General features: G+C 40.4%; 3 protein-coding genes and 1 pseudogene across 3 annotated transcripts in view; all 4 read right to left on the bottom strand.

The window, feature by feature from the left end:
• The window catches only part of spata20 (spermatogenesis associated 20), a 45,210-nt gene extending 33,689 nt beyond the window's left edge, over positions 1–11,521 (bottom strand). The window contains exons 1-12 of the mRNA XM_067575974.1: positions 11,235–11,521; positions 9,814–9,942; positions 9,674–9,738; positions 9,278–9,432; positions 9,033–9,176; positions 8,539–8,740; positions 8,298–8,428; positions 7,930–8,034; positions 7,189–7,263; positions 5,091–5,303; positions 4,556–4,748; positions 2,672–2,840 (exon numbers count right to left, since the gene is read on the bottom strand). Coding sequence (XP_067432075.1) covers positions 2,672–2,840; positions 4,556–4,748; positions 5,091–5,303; positions 7,189–7,263; positions 7,930–8,034; positions 8,298–8,428; positions 8,539–8,740; positions 9,033–9,176; positions 9,278–9,432; positions 9,674–9,738; positions 9,814–9,942; positions 11,235–11,431 — 1,778 coding nt within the window. The 5' untranslated portion in view covers positions 11,432–11,521. The remainder of the gene's footprint in view (positions 1–2,671; positions 2,841–4,555; positions 4,749–5,090; positions 5,304–7,188; positions 7,264–7,929; positions 8,035–8,297; positions 8,429–8,538; positions 8,741–9,032; positions 9,177–9,277; positions 9,433–9,673; positions 9,739–9,813; positions 9,943–11,234) is intronic.
• Positions 11,522–11,613: 92 nt separating this feature from the next.
• On the bottom strand, positions 11,614–14,041 carry LOC137172630 (PI-PLC X domain-containing protein 1-like; annotated as a pseudogene).
• A 2,202-nt stretch (positions 14,042–16,243) lies between these two features.
• Positions 16,244–20,218, bottom strand: LOC137172266 (pepsin A-like). The gene is made up of 10 exons (XM_067576589.1): positions 19,848–20,218; positions 19,567–19,635; positions 19,051–19,201; positions 18,838–18,955; positions 17,862–17,980; positions 17,399–17,595; positions 17,127–17,243; positions 16,872–17,013; positions 16,638–16,736; positions 16,244–16,545 (listed from the first exon to the last, which is right to left on the bottom strand). Exons 1-10 carry the CDS (start codon positions 19,883–19,885, stop codon positions 16,408–16,410), a joined length of 1,188 nt encoding a protein of 395 aa, XP_067432690.1. The 5' UTR covers positions 19,886–20,218; the 3' UTR covers positions 16,244–16,407.
• A 663-nt stretch (positions 20,219–20,881) lies between these two features.
• Positions 20,882–24,847, bottom strand: part of pkd1b (polycystic kidney disease 1b) — a 31,809-nt gene continuing 27,843 nt past the window's right edge. The window contains exons 37-41 of the mRNA XM_067576733.1: positions 24,490–24,594; positions 24,256–24,390; positions 23,974–24,176; positions 22,963–23,074; positions 20,882–22,847 (exon numbers count right to left, since the gene is read on the bottom strand). Coding sequence (XP_067432834.1) covers positions 21,927–22,847; positions 22,963–23,074; positions 23,974–24,176; positions 24,256–24,390; positions 24,490–24,594 — 1,476 coding nt within the window. The 3' untranslated portion in view covers positions 20,882–21,926. The remainder of the gene's footprint in view (positions 22,848–22,962; positions 23,075–23,973; positions 24,177–24,255; positions 24,391–24,489; positions 24,595–24,847) is intronic.

Raw genomic sequence — 24,847 nt, 5'->3', positions numbered from 1 at the left:
GACGAACTAGAGAAGTAGAATATTTCTTTTTTCTTTTTTTCGTTCTTTACTTAAAATGTCAACTTCTCCAAAACATCCATATATGTTCGAGACAAAATCCTGGACAATGTGAACAACCCATGGAACAACTACAGCAACCAAGGCCATGGAATGGACGGCCATTTGTGGGCATGCACAACAAGTCGACGTCAGCTCTTCAGCGAGATAGAAAAAAAAACGCTGCAGATGACGCGTTCAGAGCAGGTTGAAGCCCTGGCTCTTCCAAAGTGTTGACTGATATCTTGTAGATACAGTGTAAAACCCCACAGGAAAAGACTGCATATGAACAAAAATCAAGTAATAATGAGTCACCATCATCAGTGGCCCACCAGGGCCTTGCCACTGTTTCAGTGTTCCCATTCTCAGTCCTCCCTAAGGTCCATGAAGTCAGTAGTAAAACTCTAAATCATCAAGTGCCAGGCAAGAGCCACAGAAAACGTATGGCATCAGCTCTTCAACAGCCTATTAACCCAGTTAGTCTCAGCACCTACCATTCCTCCTGGTAAATTAGTCCACAGCCTGTATGTGCCTGGCATGACAGAGTGATTCACCCACGTATGTAAACTAAACCGGGCTTGAGAAAAGGGCCTTGGTAAGCATTCTCAATGCTGACACCACCCTAAATTGGACAATTATGAATGAGACAGAAGTGGTGGAACAAGGCCAGAGTGTTTAGGCACAAGTGTGTGTGTGTCCATGCACATGTTTAAAATTGTGTGCATTTCATTTCATCGTGTGTGCTGTGGTACCCCTGGCATATTTTTTCTGCTGATTTGGTAGCATTTCAAACTCACTCATTTACAGTAAGTAGGGCACGGAGCTGGCTAACAGAGCAAGGACACCTGGTGTAGTGCTATACATTCAACAAGAGACTGTGTGTATGTGTATATATAAGGGGACTGAAAAATATTTTGTTACTACAGCTCAATCTCTATTGGACAAACCTGATTTATTGGCCATGTTTAGTTCAACCAAAACAATAATTAAGTAACTAAATAATTTCGTTTTCATAGTTGATTGGGAAACTATTTGTAATAAGACATGGACACAGCAAGGAAAAACTATGTATTCTTCCACTACAGAGCCTGTCTTCTCACTGTGCTGTCAGTCAAACAGCTCTGACCAGAAAAAAACTCCTCAAGCTTCAACATCATAAGTCATTCGACAGGCTTCTATAATCTATTTAAAATATTGCCAATCTTGTTTCAAATATACAGATTATAGAGGGTAGGGGAGAAATGTAATTACTGACTGGTGCATGTAAATGCAGGTTTTACAGTAACAAAGTTATTGCTGCGCATGTGAACATGATGTCTGATTTCCTTCCCTAATCTGATTTGTCCCAATAGCCCTGTTTCCTGTTTGCATATAAACAGTTACTCATTGCTCTGTGCTTAAAGTGAAAACACACCCTTACAGAATTTGAAACATTACTTCCTAAACCTTAATGCTAATTCCCTGATTATTGTGCTAGATATACATTGTTAAGTTTGATTAGACTTAAGAAGATGTCTGATCAGGGATTCACTAAAATATATTTAATTTGGACATTTTGTATGGTCATCCCTGGGCAAATGAGTTGAAATCCTTATTTTCTTTGAAATATTTGTCATTCATTTTCCAGAACAAGTTACTTTGTGATATTCTGGAGATTAGGAGTAAAATGTTTCCCATGTATCAATAAAAATGGTCTGTTGATATATGGGATAAATAAAAATCACAAACTTATTGTCTCATAAAGAATAGCTACAGTGTAGAACCTTAAGTGAAGTATAATTTAAACAAAAGACAAAGCCATAGATAGCCATAGAGACTGGCAGGTTTAATGCCACTCCAGAGGAGGACAGACTTTGTTAGGACAGACAGAACTAGGTGAAATTGAGAATGAGGTTCATTTTTTGTTTTACTGTCCTGTCTACGAGGACGTTAAGGGATGTGAGGGAACCTTTTTTGTTGCAGATTTTATTTGCCAAGCTTGGAAGAGAAGGAAGAATACTTTGTTGAAGACCGAGCTGTATAATAATCTGTAATTTTGTAATGAAATGAAATGTAATGAAATGTCTGACCACTGCAACTGTAATTCTGGTGTCTTGTAAACCCATGAGGGTTGGGCACTTTGTCTGCATGACACGAAAATAAAAGAAAATCCATCAGTCATTAGTCTTTTCCTCTCATTATCTGGTCAGGAATATTTGTAAAACAATTATTGTACTTTATTTGTGTCATTTTATGTTGATTTTATGATGTAGTGTTTGGACAGTGCCAGTATGCCAGGGTTTAACAGCTGGAGGCCTTCTGGAAGAGCCAAGTTCCTTAAACCTCTCTGATCTGTCTTTAACTGAGTCTGAATACTCATTCCCCACCAGCTCCAGGGCTGCTGACAACATCATAAACCAATCCTGTCCATCAGTAGAAAAGATGAACAAATTAAACCTACAATCATGTCTTTCACAAGGAGAAACCAGGTCTATCTTCATCCAACAAAGCAAGAGTGAAGATCCCAAGATCATTACAATGCATTATCATTTAGTTTTGGGGGCAAATTATCCATTATTCTGTGACCAAAACACTGGTTCTCATGGTGTGGGGACCCTCCTTCAACTCTCAAGGATTTATCAAAACTCTCTCTTACATCTGTTCCACTTCCATTTTGTCTCCACGGTAACAGGATCGGAGGATGGTCTGTCGCTCAGCGTCCCATAGGTGCTGTTTAAGGAAGTTGCCAGCCTGTTCTGCCCTCTCCAGCAAGGCCTTGTCCCCCAGCACGGCTCCAACACGAGCATAGGCCGACAGCATCAGACCTGAGAGAGCAAAGAAATGATGATGGTGGCGGTTCTGGTGGGCTGATTAGGTGTAAAATGACTGTTACTCAGCTTAAAATATCATGTCCTCTCTCCGCTGAGGTACCAAAGTGTAGACACACGACAGTCCCAGCTTAGTTATTTTTTTCCCCACTCTTTGAAGTTTCCTTCTTCTCTCTTTCCTCTCTACATCAATTCCTTCCTCCTTTCCCTCCATTCCTCTTTCATGTAGTGTATCAAAGCCTGGTGAGTGCGCAGCCTGGTCTTCAAAGTGTTGCAGCGGAGGACAGGTGATTAATGGAAGGGTTTCTTCATTAGAGAGGAGAAGGAGAGTCTTGTGTCTAATTGGAAAGTTCTCGGGATCGCAGAGCCTCATTACCTCACTAACACACTCTGTCTAGAGACGTCAGCCCAGGGAGCTAAATTTGTGGGTGTATGTGTGGTTTTCTTTTTGTTCTTGTAATTAATCACATCTGAGACAATGTGCTGTCCAAACAATGTTGAGGAGTGTCCAAATTGGCATCACACAAATGAAAAGTGACAACTAGCGTCTCTATAATAATCTGCACACATTTCATACTGCACATAATGTGTGTATAATGTTTGTATGTATCAATCTGATTGTCAACTGTTAAAGTACAGTATACTTTGTTTATGATGTCTTTTTTATTTGCTTTTTTTTTTAGTCCCCTGACTGGTCAGAGTCAAGAACGGTTTGTTCTGATATAAAGATGAAGAAGCACAAGTTAGTCAGTTACTTAAGCAGGTCAGAGGGGCTCCACACTAACACCTGATGTGGACCGCTATCAATCAATCAACCAGTTTAATGAGGTATGGTTGTTTTGGGCCTGAAATAATTAAGTCCAACAAGAATCAGTGGCAGTGAGGCAGTTGAAAAAGTTAAATAATAGCACAAATGTTTAATTTGTTGACAGCAGGTCACACAGGCAACTTTGAGTTTCACTATGAATGAAAAGTGCTGGACAAACTAAATGTATCATTATTATTATTATTATTATTATTATTATTATTATTATTATTATTATTATTATTATTATTATTATCTTATTATTATTAATCTGCCTTTATCCCAAAGAAATACATCTTTGTATCCAAAATGTTTACAATATGTTTACCTAATATTGTCATTCTGTCATTTGCATGTCTGTCTGTCCTTAAAGAGTTCGGCCCTGAACAGAGGGTGTTGTATGCTGTACAGTGCTGGTAAAGCCCTTTTAGACACATTTGTGATTTTGGGCTTTTCAAACAGTATAAACTTGATCGAGGGACATAAGAACCATGTCGATGGGACATTGTGAGTCTTTGTAAAGTGAAAAAATGTATTGTAAATGTGTTTTTTCATTGATTTCTAAGTTGCTTATCCTTAACAGATCATGGAGCCATCTTTGTAAAGTGTAGGTTCTGTTCATTTTTACAGTGTATGATGTCTACGTCTTCTAGTTTGACAGAAAAATGATTTTCAGATTAAGGAGTACGGATTTTGACACAAATTGCGTCCCTGGGGTGCAAAGGGTTAATTTTATCTCACATGATAGTGATACTGAGGCAATGTGTAAAAATCTGCCACCAAACCAACTGACACATAAAGATACACTCACTACGCTTAATCTGACTGTTGTCAGTGATGAGGACGAAGATATTAACAAAACAGTCTTATTGCTGACTTGTAAACTTGTGTGTTAACTAGACTTTACCGTTCCAGGAGGCCAACATCTTGGTGTCCAGATGTGGGCGTGGCCGACTCTTCCTCACTTCTGCCATTTTGCCTCTAGCGGAGGCCAGCAGCTCGTTGACTTTCCCGACACTGATGCCAAAGCGAGCAGCCGTTAACTCCACTGAATAACGCACGATCAGCACATTCTGGCCCTGCAGCTCCCCGTGGGGGTCCTGGCAACACACAGTACAGAGGGTGTTCACAGACATGAGCTCATACTGACTGCAACAGCTGTGATGTTAGTACCGTAATGGACAAGCTTTAACAACTTAAAAAGCTATTTGAATTAAATAAAAAGTAAGTTTATCATTGTGTAAACATTTTGATGTATCTGATCATATAAATACTGTAATCTCAGTATAGTTGCACTTCATTTTTATAAGTGTCGCTCCATCCATCCATCTGCCAGCCTTTCATCTCTACCTGCAATCCAAGCAAGGGACGCAGTGGCTACACGTGATATAAAAATAAAATTATATATATTTATACACACAATGCAGTACAACCAAGCCCACCTGTTCTAGATCAACGTTGCCTTGCTCCTTGACCCCATAGTGGTGCATGAAGATGTCCGCCTGTGTGGCAGATCCAGTGGCCCCCTCCACCACATCTGGCAAAAGCTCCCGAACTTCTGAGGCTGTCCAGACGCAGAAAGCCCCCTCACGCTTCTCTGGGCCCCCTGATGCTGGGACAGAGTCTGCATCCTCTGCACTGTAGAAGCCCCCAGACTGTTTTAGGGAATAGACGAGAATGGAGGAGGTGGAAGGAGAGTGAGAACTGCTATTCATTAGCAAGCTGATTTGAGATAAAAGTATAGGACTTATGAGCTATGTACGGTATATATGCAGCAGCCTTCAGATTTCACAGTAAGCAGTCGGTGCAGTCACATGGTGCGTGAATTATGATAGATAACAATCTGAGAACATGCACATGATTGCGAGAGTTGTGTCACAAAACGCAATAGTCAAGGTTTTCTTTGTTCAAAAAAGACCAGTGTCTCCTATACATAGGCTCACACACCATAGAGTACATCTGTACATCACTGAAGCAAGGTGAGAGTTTTGGAGGTCAGAACAAACAACATTTTCAGCAGGTGATGAGTTAAAGTGAAACATATGAAGCGTTTTACAACTAACACCGAAAAGATTAAAACAACCACAGGTCAATAAAACTCAGAAATCTTCATTACAGGACTGTTTTTCACCAAACAGCTCACCAGAAACCATCTAAATCTCAAATTAAGACCTGAAATGACCAATCTGACAGTAATCCATTCATCAATTAACACCTTTCAAGGGTCTGAGAACTGTGTACACAATGTCACTCATGTATACCCTCTCTTTGGGCTTACACAAATATCATTTAAAGTCTTGAAATTACATTCTGACAGGAATCAATGAATCTATCAATACCTTTAAAAGAACCTGACTATACAGCGTGTCATGTAAGTCTTCTCTCAGGGACTGCCCCGGGTACAATATCTTTACAGTCATGCGTGAGAATTCGGAGATTCTACCTCAGTGAGTGAAGATCCCAGTCATTGTAGCACAAAAGAAACATACAGTCTATAGTAAATTACCTTTCTGGTGTTAATTCATTAGTGTATAATTACATAATAAATCTTGAAGAATATGATGATTACAGCGAGTGTGGTTTTAATTGTGTGCCCCGTTCCCTGCTGTTAACTCATTAATCAAAAGGAAAAAAAGGGGTTGACCCTTAGAGGAGAGCAAGGGTTTAAGAGGCTATTTGTCAGGTCCCACCCCTTGCCCTCGAGGATGTATGAACACAAAGACGTGCATGCGCGCGCACACACACACGGGCTAGCACACATTTATTATCTCCTGGTGGAATTTACAGTTAATGTTCGTGCTTTGTCAGCAGAGGATACAGATGCTGTGACAGCAGGCCATAGTTTGTATTGCTCTACTTTTATTAATCTTCCATTGCCAACGCGCATTCCCCAACACTAAATTAACACAAACTATAACCCACACCTCACCCCGGCCTAAATCTAATCGCAACGACCATTCTACACCTTCAGAATGCTTAACAAACCACCAAACCTACTGGGTGCTGTAAGTGTTCTTGCTTCAAAGCACCTAGGATCCCTAATGTGAGGCTTTTCACAATAACAAAGGTTTAGCCTGGGTGAAAGTTGTTTTTTGCTTTAATTTAACTGTATTGCATTTAAAATCTCATACAGTATGTTAGCTGGAATACTGTACATATACGTTTGACTGAAAAATATTAGCTGAGATTTTACCTACACAATAAGTGCAGCCTAGGTCAACATGTGATAAATTTTACATACTCACAGCAGTAAAGAAAACATTGTGTTTCAGTCTAACAGATTGATTGCAACACTTATTAAGTCTGAAGTGTAGCTAAACGTGAAAGGTTAGGCTAGTCTGAAGGGATACGTTTCCATGGTAACTTAAGTCAGACTTATTTAAACCTCCTTTATGAAACAGAATATCCTGATAATAAACATTGCTTATATAGTAAACTCGCTTTATAAAACACCCCTCTGGTCTCCAGTAAGACCAGTAACACAAACGCATGCACACATACACACATACAGAAGCACCAACAAGGCTGTAGATGATTCACCTTGTCACTCAGGTCTCTGGAGACATAGACCAGTATGTCCTTAGCCACATCTGCAAACAACTGCTCACCTGATACCTGGAAGAGAAAAAAAAATACATAGCACACACCTGCTTAGAGTCCGGATTCAAACTTAACATAACCTTTAAGATACTGTCATGTGATCTATATGCAGGATATTAATTGCAGCATCAAATGCAAATGCTGAGGTAGCCTCTATACCCTCATTAAACACAAGCATGTATGTATGTGCGAGTCTGTGTTTGAGTTTGCCTGCATGCTTGTGTCCTAATTAACTTTTTTGTTGTTTTTTAGTCTTTGTCCACTCTGAAAAACAGGTCAGGCCAGCATACACTCATGAACTCATGAGGAAACTTATAGCTATACCTTAATCTAACACTGCCTGGTACAGTGGAAACAGGTTAAAATCAGTTTGAACCAATCTATACCTTTGAAAAAAATGTTTATTTTTCAATGAAAAGTGCTAAAAACTGAGAACAACAAGCCTTAAGATTATCAAATTGTGATACGTTCCTCACTGTCACTTTGAGTGTTTGTATTTACTCTGAAGTAAAAAAAAAAAACATTTGCCAAGTCTCACACCAATGATTTTAGCTGACTGGGTTATATGGCAATAAATGACTTTGATAAGAGAGAGAGACAGAATGATGGAGGGATAATTTCTCTGTCAGATACATAGAGAACACAAATACACATCTGATACAGAGACGATCACACACATACCTGTGAGGCAGTTATATAGGCTACAGCCAGCTGAGCCTGGTCATACAACATCTTTTCAAAGTGGGGAACGTGCCAGGAGGAATCTGTGGAGTAACGATGAAAACCCTGAGAGAGAGAGCCATAAAGAGAGCAATGAAAAAGATGTATTACTTTACTTCCCACATACTTTCTAATAATACTACCATTTAGCTTAACTTGTCTATATTAAAACAGCCAATACCACATTGCCTGTTCTCCAACTTAAACATATCTGACCTGAACTGAGAGGGAAGAACCAAAGTAGCTCACAATTCACAACAGAGTGCAAAAGTTCAAGCTCATACAGAGAAACATACAGTAGAGCTGTGAGTGTGTCTGCAAGTATGAACCTGTGCAACATGGTCGTGGATGCCTCCCAGCGCCATCATGCGGAGTGTGTGCAAGGCCATCTGGAGAGCCTCGACCCCCTCTGAGGTGGATCGATTCACAGACCAGTAAGACATGAGGAACATCAGATTCACTGTGGAGGTAGAGAAACAGACAGAGGAGAGAGAGAAGGAGAGGAGAGATTGTGAGGTCCTGCATAGATGAAATCAGATAGATGACCACTGTGGCTCATGTTGCGTCTACCTGGTGTGGGGAACTTGGGAGCGTCTCTGAAGCCTCCATACTCCTCTTCGTAAGAATGGGCCAACTGCTGGAAGCAGCGATTGGCGACGTCTGGAGCCAGTGGAGGACTCTGCCCTGGGTTTGCAGCGACGGCAGTGCCTTTCTTAAGAGCTTCAAGGATCCTGTCTCCGCTGGACTCCAAATTAGAACGGTTATTCTGCCACTGTGGAACGCAAGTCATACTTTATGGCAGTGACGACAAAGACAGGTCATGAGGGCGAAGACAAAAAACACAAAACTTAAATTCCTGAAAAGACTAAATATCACACAAGTCAACTAGAATTCAGTTTTTTTCTTCTTGTATTGTACACACATTTGGATTTACTTTCTTCTCCACAATAGCAAAACCTCAATATTCTTTACGTGTTTTCTTTAAATGAGCCAAACACAGGAGGTAAAAGAAACATTCAGACAACCATCCCCATCCCTGCAACCATATTTTAAACTCTCACTACCTGATCCATGATTCGGGTGAGGACTGTTATGAGCCCAGGTCTTCTTGCATGGTCTCTGGGTGGAAAGTAGGTGCCTCCAATGAATGGTCGAAGGTCAGGGGTCAACCACACACTCATGGGCCATCCTCCACCTCCACTTGTTGCCTGGAGACATTGGAAACCCGAAATCATGACAGATTACTGGCGGAGAAAAGTTACAGGAGGCTTGTGCATGGAAACCTCGGCCTAAATGTGAATACACGCACCTGCACAAAGGTCATGTAGACCTTGTCCACATCAGGTCTCTCTTCTCGGTCTACTTTGATGCAGACAAAGTTGTCACTAAGGATTTTGCCAATTTCCTCATCCTCGAAAGACTCCCTTTCCATGACATGACACCAGTGACATGTTGAGTAGCCCACTGATGGTCAGGGAGACAGACATTCGCAGGAAACAGATGTTTCATTCCCATTACAACCACAACTAAATTAAGTCAGCATGAAATCATGAGAAAATTTCAATTTCCAACTGGTATCTAGAGGTATGTCTAGTTACACAGAGTAATGTCTATTTTAAACACAAGGAAAACATAAGGGAATTCAAAGTGAAATTGCCCCAAAATGAAATGCCCATCAACGTCAGGTGTGAAAGGGGTCTCTTACCTGATAAAAAGATCGGTTTGTCTTCAGTCTTTGCTTTGTCAAAAGCATCTTGTCCCCATGGATACCTGAAACAAATATGACATTAGGCTTATGTCAGCTTTCAGAAATGTGTGCGCCTATCTGTAGCTTAAGACACTTACCAGTCCACAGGGTTGTGTGCATGCTGTAGCAGATAGGGCGACCTCTCCTTTGCCAACCTGTTGGTGTGTCTGTGAGGGGAGGATGATGGCCCTTCACCCCCTGATGCCATGCTCATAAAGACAGGTGAACTAGACACACAAACATTAAAGAAAAAATAACCAGAGACAGAAGTTTTTTAGATTCATTATCTTGTTACTTCATACTTTCTGGCGTGAATGAAAAGTTCTCCTGGGTTTTCTTTTTTGTGAGCAACACTGACAGCTATATATAAGAAAATGATTGCACTGTTCTTGTGTTATCATTTTTCATTAAGTAGCTATGCTAATTTGGAATATGGTACCCCCCTGTTGGCTATGTTGTTCAGCTATAATTAATAGTGTGGCTGCATTTCGTTTAGGTGTTCCAGTCGCAAGGTTATGCTATTATATACAGTGTGTTTGCTTACTGTCACGGCTTATAGGGACAGTTAAATGGCATGGAGCTATCATAAATTAATGTTATTACTACACCTGTGCATTCCCTGCTGTGACAAGTCAAATTGTATGTTGTCAAAAAGGTAGCAATGCCGTCATACTACAAAAAACAACAAATCTACGACAGTAAATACAGAAAAGGGCAACTACGTGAAGCCTATTAGCTAACTGTTCGCTTTACTGTAATACATCAGTCTCCCTAAAGTTGTTTTAACCAGCATGCATATTATTACAACGAATCACGCTGCCAGCCAGCTAACACTGCACACAGCAGCTAGGTTACCCACTAACAGTAGGAGCTGCAGTGGCTGTACTGTGGCTCTTAGCCATAGGAGTCATGTCGAATTACATTCTAAAAAATCGTAATTTAATTTGACTTTGCTTCTAGACAAAGGCCCATGCCCCAGAAAACAAAACTGAACACAGTTTCCGAAATATGAAATCATCCTTTTAAATTCGGCCGAAATAGCTATAACACATTGACCCGTCTATCTGTTTTGTTTTTATATGTATCCCACAAGGATTTAGCTAGATTTTGACGTTAGCAGTGATGGGCGGGGGGAGTACCAGGCAAACCGGTTATGAAAGCAAGCAATGTGCTTTACATAATTGCTGGTTGTTGGCGTATGTAGCTATGCCGAATTAAAATATGATGTATTTACATCTTCCTTAAATGTATTTATTCACAAGGGGTATCTGCTGACAATGGCTAACGTAAGAGACATGTTTACTTCTATGATTTTGCATTGGGGTTTCGCGTTCCTCTTCTTCGTCCAAAAGCACGTCCACAATCTACACAGTAACTGTCACACGGCAAGCAACATGACGCTTATCAACATTTGACGTTGCATCGTTGTTGTTGTTGCTAAGTCAGGCATGCTTGCTGCAACATGTCACAGTAAGCGTTACAGCTAGCGTTAGCTACACATTAGCCGCGGCGGCTTTACCTGAGACAGTAGGCCGGCGGGGGATGGAGGAGCGCTGACTTGTCGCTTGGTGGGTGGGGAAATGGTCTGAAACACCTTATGTTGCTCCCAGAGCTCTGCTGTGGTCTCTCCCCTCGCCGACAAGCTGCAGTTAGAAGACGCGCAGGCTCCACACGGCTATTTTTGGACGTCGACCGACGCCATGCTAGTCTTAACATCCTAATCCACTAACTGCTTACTTAAGCGAACTAGCGCACAGTTACTTTGTTGACACTGACCAGCCAAAACTTCCAGGCATGAGATGAACATTTTATTGCAGTACTATAAAGTGACACACGATGGCGCGACAACAGGACAGAGACACAAGAAAATCATAGTGTGTGACGGTTCTCTCAAATACATCCATTATTTGAGAATATGAGAGTGATGCAGAGGAAAAACTATCAGAGATTTATTGTAAGAAGAAAGGAAATGAGACAGGCTCCCACTATTCTCTCACACGTTGGGAAATATTGAGCTTGATGACCGTTGAGACAAAATCATAACGAGTCACCAAGTCTGAGGCCACAATGTTCATGGATGTTGTGCCAGCTTGCTGTTGCAACCACTTCACCAGCTTTGGTAGACTCCTTTGTATGACTTTGGCAGGGTTGTCATAGGGGCGAAGGATGTACTTGAGTGTGCTGGCATCATTCGGCAGTGTCAGGTTCAAGCCACATGCAAACAAACCTGCAAGTTAAAGGGAAGGAAAATTAAAGCTCAGCAGTCATTTCATATAACAGACTAAAGATTCTTTTAAAATAACATTGCACTTGTATTATCAGGGATGAAATTACACATAAAGAATGTTTCATAGCGTGACATATAATAGGCCTAAATGCCATTTGGTGATTAAAAACATTATTGGCTCTCTTGGAAACCAAACTCCTTGCCCATAAACTTAACCTCAACCCAGTGATGTATAGGAACAGATAAAACTTACGGTTAGAAGGCTTATCCGTTTCCAAAATTTGATTTTTGATTCAACTTTTGCATGGTTCATAGTTTTGCTGTAGTTATAAGTTATTTTACTCCACATCTCGGGCGGGGTGCTGATTTGCCGGATAATCATATGAGATTATGACATTTCTCCCCTGTTCCCAGCAGCACTTCAGGGTAAGGATGTACTGTTGTGATACATTGAAAGGTTTGATTTTGGAAGTGGTAGGTCAAGTTTCTTTTACTCAGATATGTTTAATTTGTTGATCTTAATGAAAAAAATCTATATACCTTTCTGAGAAAGTGTTTGTCTCCAAACAAGGTCTTGATGAAGTTAATGAGATGGCTGTGGAGGTGCTCTTCAATCTTTTTGCCAGACCCTCTGAAGATGGAGAAAGCCAGGATGAGGATCTCTTTGGGGTTCCTCTCTGCCCAGTCATTTATGTCCTTAAGAACAGTCTGATCACAGTGGCAGAATGGTAGTTCTTAATACAGTTGCCATTAAATTATCTCTTTTCTGTCTCTTTTGCTTTGATACACAGTTTCCATTGCTATTAGTAATTGGTCTAACTTTACCATATTCATGGCCTTAGCCAGGATTTTAGAAATATTGAGTCACGAATTTAAGTATATTATTACATTATCAGCTCCAGTTATTACATTTTTTATGATTTTTTTTACCCAGCTTATACCAGCCAATAATGTAATAACTTATTACATTATGTGCATTATGAGTCATTACCATATTATATTAACGGCAGTTATTACATTATTGGCCTCTACAAGCCCTGATCATGTTCACTCTCGTTCTGCATCGCCAAACAAGATTGGGTATTTTTTCATTTCCTGTTTGAAGTCATTGATACTGAGAGCTGAGAATGAATAATCCTGATACCACTGATGACTAATAATACACAAAGCTTGATTTGCTCCTAAATATTTATTGATGTATTCAGTACATACTGTACAAGTGCTGAGAAGAGGCAGTCTTAACCTCCACATCAGTCCGAGTGCACAGCCCATGGTAAAAGTATAGCCTTGTGGGATCAGTGTCGTTTGGTTTGCGAGCGATCCTCAGGTCAAAGTAGCGGACACCAGCATCCAGTTGCTTTGTGATGGTCTCTTCCTGCATCACAAGGCACTACAACAGTCAAAGAAACACTCCTCTCTCTATTTCTTATATGTACAAATACATTCAGTACTGGCAGGTTTTAAACTCCACTTACTGTACCTGAGTGACTGCCCATTTGCGCACTATTTTACGAGCACAGTAAATCTTGCTGAATCTTTTCAGTCTGTCAGGCTCTATTATAGAAGAGTTGATGTCCAAGTCATAACTCATTGAGTCATGGCTACCTAGGAATTACCAAACACACACACACACACACACACACACACACACACACACACACACGTCATAGCAATATTACTGTTTCAATAAACCTAATATCATTGATGCCCTGTGAAATCCCACCACCAAATTTGGTGATTGATTTGGTGATTTTTTTCAGATAAACAGAAGGATTAAGTACCTCTTAAACTAAATGAAACTATTGACAAATGTTTAAGAATAAGCATTGATGCAAAGCTGAAAATAAGGCTGTTTTTGTAAGATGATGTTTTGGAGATACTTGTTTTTCACATGACAGTGACTTTAATGTTCTTGACCCCATACATAGTCAAAACTGGGCAAAGTACTGTTTATTTGTTGAATGCAGTAGCATTGTACATTATCTCAGCTTACCTGGTATGGCCAGACTCCAGAGAGGAATGTTGTGAAGTTCAGATGGAAGTTGCGACATCCAGTCACAGTAGCCTGTGCCTTCTCCTCTCTCTTTGCCAGCAAACATCCTACATAAAACATCTCAAGTTCAACTTGCAAAATTTTACAAATACAATGCTTTGTAACAAAGAATGAAAAATTTGTCATTGAAAAGGCAGATAGGAAGGTCAAAAGTTTAGAGGAACACCACTTACCCTGCCAGTGTAATTCCCAGCCTTCTTGAAGATTCTTTCTTAGCTCAGATTTCACAACGAAAAAGTGTACAAGGAACTGAAATAATTATAACACTAAATTCTCTTTTGCTTCTTATTAGGAGGCTACTGTATGCAAGCTACATTTCTTTCTACACCACAGTGCATACAGTGACAAAAGTGTATCCACTGTAGTCATACAGGTTTTTGTCAATGGGACGCCCAATGTATGAGGAAATCTAACAATAGAACTGGCTCTGACTAGAATGTTTGATAAAGATGTGGATATGGAGCTTGAGTGAAACTTCCTCATACCATCAAAGGTCTTATAAATCCACTTGATATAATGAGAAAAGAGCCTCCTCTCTGCTTGTGTGTGAATGACAATTAGACCAGGTTGTATACCAAAAGCAAGACTTAATCACTAAATAAATAAATTTACTTGTGAAAACACTACACTGCAGCTAAGGTTGGTTATAGGAAAAGAAAGCACTATGAACCTGAAATGCAATGTCAGTGGGATAAAATCAGAAATGACAGTAAAAATACACTGCAAATGCGATTAGTAATTTTATTGTAATAACATGAGTTTGAGTGATAATTTCTTGATGTCACCATAGGTGAACATTGAGAACATCTGCTTGAATTATCAGTCATTCACCCAAAACTGAGGGACTGTTAATTAGACACTTTAGACAGAATCAGATATATTTGATTAACACAAGTGCAGGACAAAATTCATTAGTGATCACTATTAGGGGTATATGTATATGGAACAGTTACAGGCCATGAGGCATGTACACATTTTTCTTTCATTGGGAATTGTTTAACTTTAATCTTATGTAGGTTAATTACACCCTAAAGCCAGAATATGACAAAATAATCTAAACTTAAAGGCCCACTTGTTAACTTTAATCAGTGAGGAGGAGGATAGAGAGAGAGGAACATGCAACAGTTCAAGGGGCACTTAGAGGCAAGTTACAAGCGGATGATGAGGATCCGATCCCAACTTGACTTAAGGCAAGTATAGCAGCCCAGTGGGACTCCCTTACATGGCTAAACTGTTGGAGCATCTTGCCAGAGTCTCTTCAAAAAAGTCACCCAAAGGACATGGGTATGACAACACACTTCAGAGGAGCATGCCATCAGTGAAATGGCAAGGAACCTGAAGAAGAGACTGAATGGACACTGGAAACAGACAACATCAGCTGTCTGTAATCATGGCCTGTCTTTGACCAGGACAGTGACCACCTTTGAACAGAGCCAGAGGTTAAAATCTCCCTCTTCCATAAATGACCACTTATTATCACATGACTGAAGTATCACACTGAGGTCATGTGGAGACATCTGAGCCAGCTCCATTCACCGAAGGAGACTGTGAGTAAGTGTGCCTTTGACCTATTTTGTTGGATATACTATTCTCAAAGGTCAAGAATGAACTTCAATGTTCAGAGACTATGTAAGTTATGAAAAATGGGATGCCACATACATTCTCTAACAAACAATATTTTGAACTCATAAGCAATAAAACACACCCTTGCTCCATTCAGTAAAGGGATTTACTGCTACAGCCTTACTTGGTCTGGTATAACCAGTCGCTTATAATGGCTAATGTTAGCTAATGTTAGCATACATTGGAAACATTTTTCTGTGTAACTGACATTACTCATTCAGTTAATTCACTGAATTTATGATTCTTATCTACTTATCTACTCTCTCTACTTATGCCACCAGGTTATGTTTTAGCATTTACCATTATACCATATTTGCTATTGTGACCACAGTAGCCGCTTATAGTTAGCTAATAGCTTTAAGTACACTAATCATTATGTAACACATCATGGACTTAATGTGCAGTGTGCAGGACAGAGGAAAAATGTTTAGAACAGTCTGCATTGTTGAAGAGCAATCTGTTGAATATACTGTACAATAAGTTTAACAATCTATTATAAAAAGTTTTTCTGTTGCATACGTTATGTGTAATGTTATAGTAGCAGATTTTATAATAGCTTATTGTTGACACAAATTAACAACCATGTCTATTTCTTGTACAATTTCACAACAAAACGCCAGTCAAATTGATTTAACTCTTTATTATGTTTTGGGAAATTTGGTCATTTACAGGAAAACTTGCATATCATGGCAGAAGCACTGTCAACCACTTATGCAGGAAATCTTACCATTACACTAAGATCTATACATGATTGTTACAAGGCTCTTTTATGAGATGACTTCAGGTTGATTATTTAGCCTTGGCCAGACCCACCATATTCTGGGCTCTGCTGAAGATGGAATAGTACTGTCTGATGAAGACATCACCCAGGATCCACAGGTTGTCACCTCCATTGCCGAAGCCAGTGCGACAGCCGAAGTAGCGAGACTGTGGGAGGGATTGAGGAGAAGAATTTCAGATGGAGTGGGAATACAGTGAGGTAAACAAACATAGAGTCCTGCAGGGAAACAAACACTTACCTGACGAACGTAGCCAGAGGCTGGGATGGTGAATTCCTGTCCTTGGATGTGGAAGACCACATCAGGCATTTGGCCAATGTTGTTACAGTTGACAATATACTGAGAGCAGAGGCAGTGAGAGAAGAAAATGAAAGGACAAGGGAAGAAAGAGAATCAAAACATTTGGTTTTACTAGTCAATTAAGTTTTATGATGACATCTCATTCAGTCCACCGACGTCCCTTTTGGTACTTACATCTCCGTTCTGGCTACTAGCTCCCACAAAGCTGTTGATGTTGCTGATGCTGCTCTGAGGTCCAACAATCAGAGAAGTGCCGGTGTCCACAATAGCCTGGCAACCACCACTGCAAGCCACAACCTGACCATTGACGGTAACACTAGAAGGGACATACAATGCAGAATGTATCAGACAAACATCAGATGCATATGCCTACAGTATCACTTTGGTCTGGATTTTGGTGGACCTGTGATGCTGTATCTGTGGTTTTACCTGTCCACTGTGATCTGCCAGTACAGCTCGTTGGAGAGGGGGATCCAGGTGATGGGACCAGTGTAGTGGTTGGGGTCAGTACCACCAAAGGTCACCACACTGCCTTGCGCGGAGTGACTATAGAGGAGAGTGAGAGCTTACTGATAAACCTACTAGAAATCAACTGCTTCCTCAGTTTTAAAAGTTAGAAGGCTTTAAAAATCTGGTTATATACAGCCCGAAATCTATTCCTTTATGTAGATCAGACACTGCAAAGCTTTGGTTGTCCTTACGAGCTCAGGTACACGGAGAAGATGTCCTGGTTGACCAGGCCCTCCTTCATCATGTTGTCGAAGACAGGTGTAGCTCCAGAGGCAGACAGGCGTGGGTAGGCCAGGCCCAGGATACCATCAGCACGCATGTGCTGCATGAAGGGAGCTTCAGACTCACTCAGGCCGAAGATCTGGTTTCTCACAGCAAGTCCACCGACCTGACAGCCAAACATCAAGAGAGTACAGAGATTTACATCTCAAATAGGATCTTTTAAGTAGAAATCTGCACAACACCTTCTTTGGATTTTCAGATTTTGTTGACACACATGAATATAACCATGCAACAGATATTTAATCATGAAAAAAAAAAGTGTCTTTTTTGTATTAAACATAGTAGGACAGATTAGTAATCATTGTGTAAGAACAGTGAGTAAATATTCATTTATTTCAGTTCAAAGTGATTCTGTGGGCTTTTATTTCTCACCGTCACTGTGTCGTATCCAAGGAAGCCAGTCATGCTGCCGGTGCCATATTGGATACGGAGAGCTCTTCCATTTCTTCTGTAGGTGCTGCTCTGGCTAGGGTTAAACTTGTCATGGTTGTCTGGGAAGGTACAGATGTACAGAAAAAGGGTTATAAAAAAGACCTCAGAACAACTAATATATGTTGGGAGGCATCTGATCTGGCCCAAGGGATTATAAATTCTCTGATACAGCTATATCTGAAGCCTACTTGTGTCCCTCACAGAGCTGGATCTTTAACTCTCTTCAATCTATAATAGACCTTTTTCACTGTAGATATTTTGACTTATCATATAGCAGGAAAAGTTGAACCGATTAAAATTAACAATGGCTTAGTTCCAAGGAAGCCACACCAGGGTCATGAATTTGGTAGATGGGATTCATCCATCATTAATGTTATTATTTGCACCTGTGCACATGTTATGTGCTGCTGTGAATAAGGCCTCTTATCTTAGGTTCTTATCCCCTTGCGGTAACAGTTTGGGCAAACCATTAATGAAAATTGCTCTGGATGCCTGCCCCACACAAAGTCATTCTTGGATGCCTCTGAATCCTAGGTCAGGGCTATCAAAGTATCCTCATGGGTTGCAAGTGTCATCAGGTTCTTCCTTTATTCAAAATTTATCATCTTCAATATGCACCTGGATCCCCTATGAACCTTGGTGGTCTGCCCCATGCCTTTTGTGTGTTCAAATATTAACTGTCGGAATACAAAAAAAGCAGTCAGTACTGGACTATACAAATCCATAACATACCCAACCCTAACAGTAAAATCTTAAAATCATTTCTGAAGATACCAAGCAACAGTGCAAATTGTTAATGTTGGAAATACATCCCAAGTGAGAGGAAAAAGACTGAAAAATTCTCTAAAACTGGTCACCAAACCAAATCTGACTGTTAAATGTGTTGAGATGTATATGGGTGTAGAGTTTTACATACTGCAGGCTGCACTGTTGCAGTAGACGGAGGGCACCCACAGGTTAGATGAGCCACTGTCAAAGATGACCTTGAAGGACTGAGGAGGAGTTCCAATAGAGATGATTCCGTAGTAAGCGAGCTGGAGATTAAGAGGAGATAGAAAGATTATTTGTGACCAAAACGAGCTATTTGTCAAAGTTCTATTAATTCATCTGTTAAAGCCTCATTACTCACATCAGCATCATTAGTCATGGGCTCACCAGCCACAGCAAAGCTTGGGTCAAACTTGGCCATGGGGTTGTATGGGTACTTGAGCCTGTACTCCTCCCACAGACCCTGCTCCTCCAGGTACTCCCTGGCACTCTGACCCTTCTCCAGGGGGACCCTAGGATTCACCAAATGGAGCACTTTAAATACCTCTTTCAGCTACACTTGTAAACCTTTTAATTACCTGTAAAGAGGTCTTTTGCTCATGTGTCCTTACTCCTAAAACCTCTCAATTCTCATATGTAGGAGAACATGACTCGTATGTTAGGAAATATTACTTATTCTTCACACTGTGACCCAGCTTTCTTCATTTAAATTCAAATTTCCTCTTCACCAAAGTACATAAAGAGAGACCTGCCACTTGCTAATTTAAGTACCATAGATGTCTGCAGTTATCTTAGAAGAGCTGATGAAGTTTAGGTTGTAGAGAAATCAAAAATAGAACAAGTACAGGGAGGTGTTAGAGTGGTCAGGCTGACTTACTGGAGAAGGCACTCAGACAGTGCCACCATGGCACACATAACAAAGGCCAACTTCATTGTCTCGGCGTTCCTGGCAATTGTAGAAGATAATGAAGTTCAGTGGAGCAGAACAACAAATCAAGCTCATGCCAGTAAGGTTGATTACAAAACACAATTATTCAAAGTGACATACTGCATTATTAATACCCTGAGTGTATGAAAAATCCAATAACAGACAAAAGTTATGCACCACAGCCTACAAAAGCACCACAAAAACTCTTGTAGTGGAGGACTCAGACTCACCTGTAGACTCCAAAACCTGGATGCCTACAGTCAGGCATTCATCCTCTTTTATACAGGTGGACTGACATTTTAAGATTACACAATGATAAGGCAACGCACACACACAAGCTCCACTGCAAATGATAAGTTAAGATAAGTAATCAAAAAAGTAATCGTTGACCTCAGGACAATGTCAATTATGTGATTAAATTAAGGAACGCAAACTTTTGGAAAAGCCTGGAAAGTATAATATTGGCTGTGCTAACAGGTAAAAGCCAACGCAAAGGGTGTTATCGCAAAGTCAAAGGGTGGTGCATGGAGCAAAATAAAGTTCAGGATGAATACATGGCTTTGGCACAAATTTAACAGTTTTTTGTGTGTGTGTGTGTGTGTGTGCGTGTGTGTTTTACTCTGGGTAATGTTTCAATTGTATGCATAATATTTAGTTTTTATTTCATGCTTTTTCATACTTTCATTTTACTTCATTTATTTAAAACTTTAATTTAATGCTTTGTGTTAAACTTTTGCCTACACATTGTGGTATGTATTTTTTTTTACATACCACAGGCTTTACTGACACTTTGTTTTGGATATCTTTTTTTTGTATTGTGTACGTTTTGCAAGTATGTTATGTATATATTGTGTTATGACATATTAAAACCAAACCAAAACTGCATATCATTGAGATTTGTGTGCATTGTCAATGTAATACATTAGTCACACCTCTATCATATTAAATGTAATTGAATTTAAAACTGACAAACCACATAGTAATAGATAACCTTAGCCTGTCACCTTAGCATGTGTGTCTAAGCAATAACAGTGTTTGCTGCTGCGTTATCATGTTTTTACTCATATCAAGGTCTTTTCCTTTAGAAAGAAAAAAAAAAGAATTACTGCTGATATAATATTGATAGCGCCGTTTTATCACTTAAACTAAACACATTAATTTAAACAGTACACACAGTACTGTTATAGTAGAACACGGTTTTCCTGATTACAGCAAGAATGAATGAACTCAATCTGACACATACACCCACTTTCAGACCGTATGGCCACTTGTCTTTATTCTGCAGAGCAAAAGATCCACAATGTCTCTTACAAAAGTTCAGTATAAAAGTGTACTCATAGGTATAGAATATTGTAAAGTACAATAATTTGTGATAATGTGTGCCAAGAAGTTGACGACAGTGAAAACTTGACTTTCTCCCAAAGAAAATGTTCAACTTTTACAAATATTAGATGTATTACTCTCCTTTTCTTTCTTTCTTTCTTTCTTTCTTTCTTTCTTTCTTTCAAAGAGGCTTTTGGCTTAAATAATATCTGGAGGTAAAGAAAATAACTTGCACATCCAGTATTTCTGACACAGGTACGTAGGTTAGAAATTAATTATTTTGTAGCAAAGGAGATCATATTTTGCAATAACTGAACTGAATAAATATCTTATGTGAAAAAGTAGGGCTAAAATTTTCTATGTGAAATAATTAATGACAAATTCAAAATTGAAAAGTTTATCACTACTATTACTTTTTTTTCCCTTTGGAATACTAGAGGACGGACTGAGAGGGGAAAAAAAATTTAATAAAAGGAGCTTGAAGAACAGTTTCAGTCCATGAGTGGTGTCATTGACAGGCCCTGAGCTAGAATTGTTTTATGGAGGAATTTTTCTTTTGATTAAATGGGTACTCCAGCGATTTAATCTTACACTTCCATAAAGTTACAGGCTTTCTTTTAAAACAATGCAGTCTCCAAGAACAAGACGAGATAACCCTGATGACATCATCAGAGGTAATTTTCTCAGACTTGACAAAAGTCCTCCAGAACAACAGAAGACAATTATTTTCACAGGCTTAACAGGACATCCCATGACAAGTAAACTGTTCATGTGCTGAATCAGAGCCCTTTTAATGCAACCTGAATAGCACCTGCTAGCAAACTATATGAACTCATCAAAGTTGTGTTACATTAGGGGCACATACAGTCCACCTGTTCAGCATTATAAGCTGCAGTCCACTACAAAGATCCAGTCAGAGCCTACGGCCAACCTTAGTCAATCAGAATGAGGCATCAAGTAAGTTTACTTCCAGTATGAACACATGGTTAGGCTTGCTCAGTGTCTGGTCCTTCAGAGATCCAAGCCTTCCTCTTCACAGGGACTCCATCACTGATACGCCTTCTTAGCCCCTCTTCACTCCTTGGTCTGGTATTAGTGAAGGCAGAACTCTCTCCTCCACTGCCACATGGAGCAACTCCACCCTGGCTCTGGAACATCCTTTGAGATGCATCAGCTGAATGAGAGCTCCCAGAATGCCAAGCTCTTCTCCTGGGGAATCTGTCAAACCCAGGAGAACATACGGGATGCGGGCCCAGACCACAGGTCCCGGATACAGACTTGGCTGCTTCAATGGGATGAGTGTCACTGGAAGGGTGATGCTGGAGTGGTACTGATTCAGACTCAGAGTAGGAGCTACGTGTACGGGGGAAGATGCAGATCGATGCAGCAGAGGAGTGAAGTGTGGAGGGAGTGAAAGAAAATGAGGATGGAAGGGAGACTCGTGGTTTGGGGTAAAGAAGACCTGTCCTCCTGTGTCTAACTTCTGTTACCCTCCCTTCTCCCTTCAATTCCTTTGGCTTTGCTGACTCTTCACATTTTTCTGCACCGTTCTCATTGCTACTGATCCTCTTTTTCCTTCTCCTAGACTGAGCATCATCTAGTTTCATTTCCAGGTTGTGAACATCCTCAGTTATCTGGTTGACCCGATCAAAACAAGATAGTAGGGCATTAACGCATGGCAGCAGGTGGTCCAGGTAGGGCTGAACGTCGAACCCAGGCTCAGACATTGATGAGTCCTCAGACCTCACAGAGAGAGATGAGGACAAGGGACAGGGGGATGAAAATGAGGAGGAAAAAGAAGGAGAGTGGGAGGAGGGGGGGGTGGAAGAGAGGGCAGTGAGACGGGATTCCTGGGAGGACCTTGAAGGAGGGATGTCCATGCCTTCGAACTTTACCCTGTGCCTGAACTAGAAAGAAAAATAAATGTGTGGGATCAGCAACATGAATTGACTGTGGAAGATTGTCATTTTTCATTTGCTCAGTTCTTCCAATGAAATGCACCACAACTAATGTGCTACCTACCTCTTTAGCCTTAGTGAGTCCCATCCACAGCTTGAGTCTCTTAATGAAGAACTCCACCATCTCATAGTCCTGAGGTTCAATGGCTGGATGGTACATGTCTGCTTGCTCTGCCCTGGAGGACACAGCAATAGTTAGCAATGAAGCCAACTTATTGCAATATTTACTCTTAAAGAACTCTTCTTAGGTACTCTACAAAAGGAAAATTTGAAGCATTTGTAGCAATTGCATCACTTCACCATATTCTTTTTCAAGTTGACATGCTTACAAGTGTTTCAACAATTTTTTGATGGATTGTACCATGAAACTATTCATGAATATACATAGCCCCCCCAGTATGAACTGTAATATCTTTGGTGATCCCTTAACCTTTCTTCTAATGCCATTATAAGTTCAACATTTTTATTTGTCCATTTGTCCACTTAATAACAAAATACCTGCAAAACTAATGACATTCCCATCAGCCTCAGCTGACTCAAGCTGTACTTTGTGTTAGTGCTATTTAGTTAATGCTAATTAGTTAATGTTAGCAAGATGATAAACATGGTAAACATGACCATGTAGCACTGTCATTGTGGGCATGTTGGCATGCTGATGTTACCATTTAGCTAAAAACACCACAGCCCCTATGCACAGCCTCACAGACCAGTGTAGCTGGACAGTGCAGCTGTAGACTCTTGTTCCTCTACATCTGAAGAACTGTATACTGCTACTTGCTCAGACACCTGTAAGTCCATTTGCCTAAAATGAAGTCCCTTCACCTACAGGGACTTTGCAAACAATAGAGTAGCCTATTCATGGTGTGTTTATGCACCACTTTCTAGCTTTTGGAGATATCTGAAATGCTGAAGACCTTGGGCATGAAAAAAACTTCAAAGATTTTTGTACAATCAAGAACTTGTCATGTCAGACAAGGATAGGCTCAGAATGCTTAGGTTACATACAACCTTTGACATTGCAGTCTAAAGACTTTTAACCACCTATCCACACTGTCGTAATACAGGTTATGTGTACCTGTATGTATGGATGAGAACAGCACCACAGAGTCTGGCCAAGAGCCAGACACCTCCCCCCATCAGCAGTAGCCCATAAAGAGGGCCCAGGACTGGGTGCACCCTGCATAGTCTTTGGAGAGCCATCTGACCACGCAGGATGGATAGCACTGACACACCGGCTTGACGTACTGACAGGAAGCCCTCCACTGAACGGGAGAAGAGCTGAAACAAAGACAAGAGACAAATCGAATACATTTCTTCTTTATGAATATTCTATGTACTTGAACTGTTCCTCTTGTACCGTGTTTCCAAGGTGAGTGCAGAGCAGCAGCAGCAGCAGCAGTAGGACAGTCAGAGCCCACAGCTCCCTCCAGGCTCTCTGCAGCACTCTGCCTATCATCACCCACCTCCGCACAAACCTCAGCGTTCCCAGCAGCTGGAACACACAGCAATGGTTAGGAGCAGACTTTTAATAGAGTGCAAAGCTGTGGAACAATGCTGTTTTATATGATGAGAAACCAGAGCATCCAATTACCTTTAGAACAAGTAGAGTGAGCAGGACAGCCGCACATTGAGACGATTTCTGTGCCAAAAGGGCAAGACTGTGGAAGTTGATGAAGTTGTCTGGTTGGGAGCGCAGCTGAATGGTACAGAATGTAGTATTATGGGCATTAATGACCAAGAACATTTTCAGAATAATTTTCTGAGGTGGTTTTGTGCTTGTGAAATTCAAATACTTGATTCAATAAAAGTGAAAAACTGCTTGTTGCTGGTTTATTTTAGATTTCTTTCACACGTTTTGGTATAAACAACAGTCATTAGTTCTACTGATCTCCCAACACATCTGTCACACATTCAAGTATGCAGCATTCATTTTTAAATACTTTGATTCT

Source organism: Thunnus thynnus, chromosome 20 (genome assembly GCF_963924715.1).
Source record: "Thunnus thynnus chromosome 20, fThuThy2.1, whole genome shotgun sequence".
Taxonomy (NCBI): Eukaryota; Metazoa; Chordata; class Actinopteri; order Scombriformes; family Scombridae; genus Thunnus; species Thunnus thynnus.
This window is presented reverse-complemented; position numbering and strand designations above follow the sequence as displayed.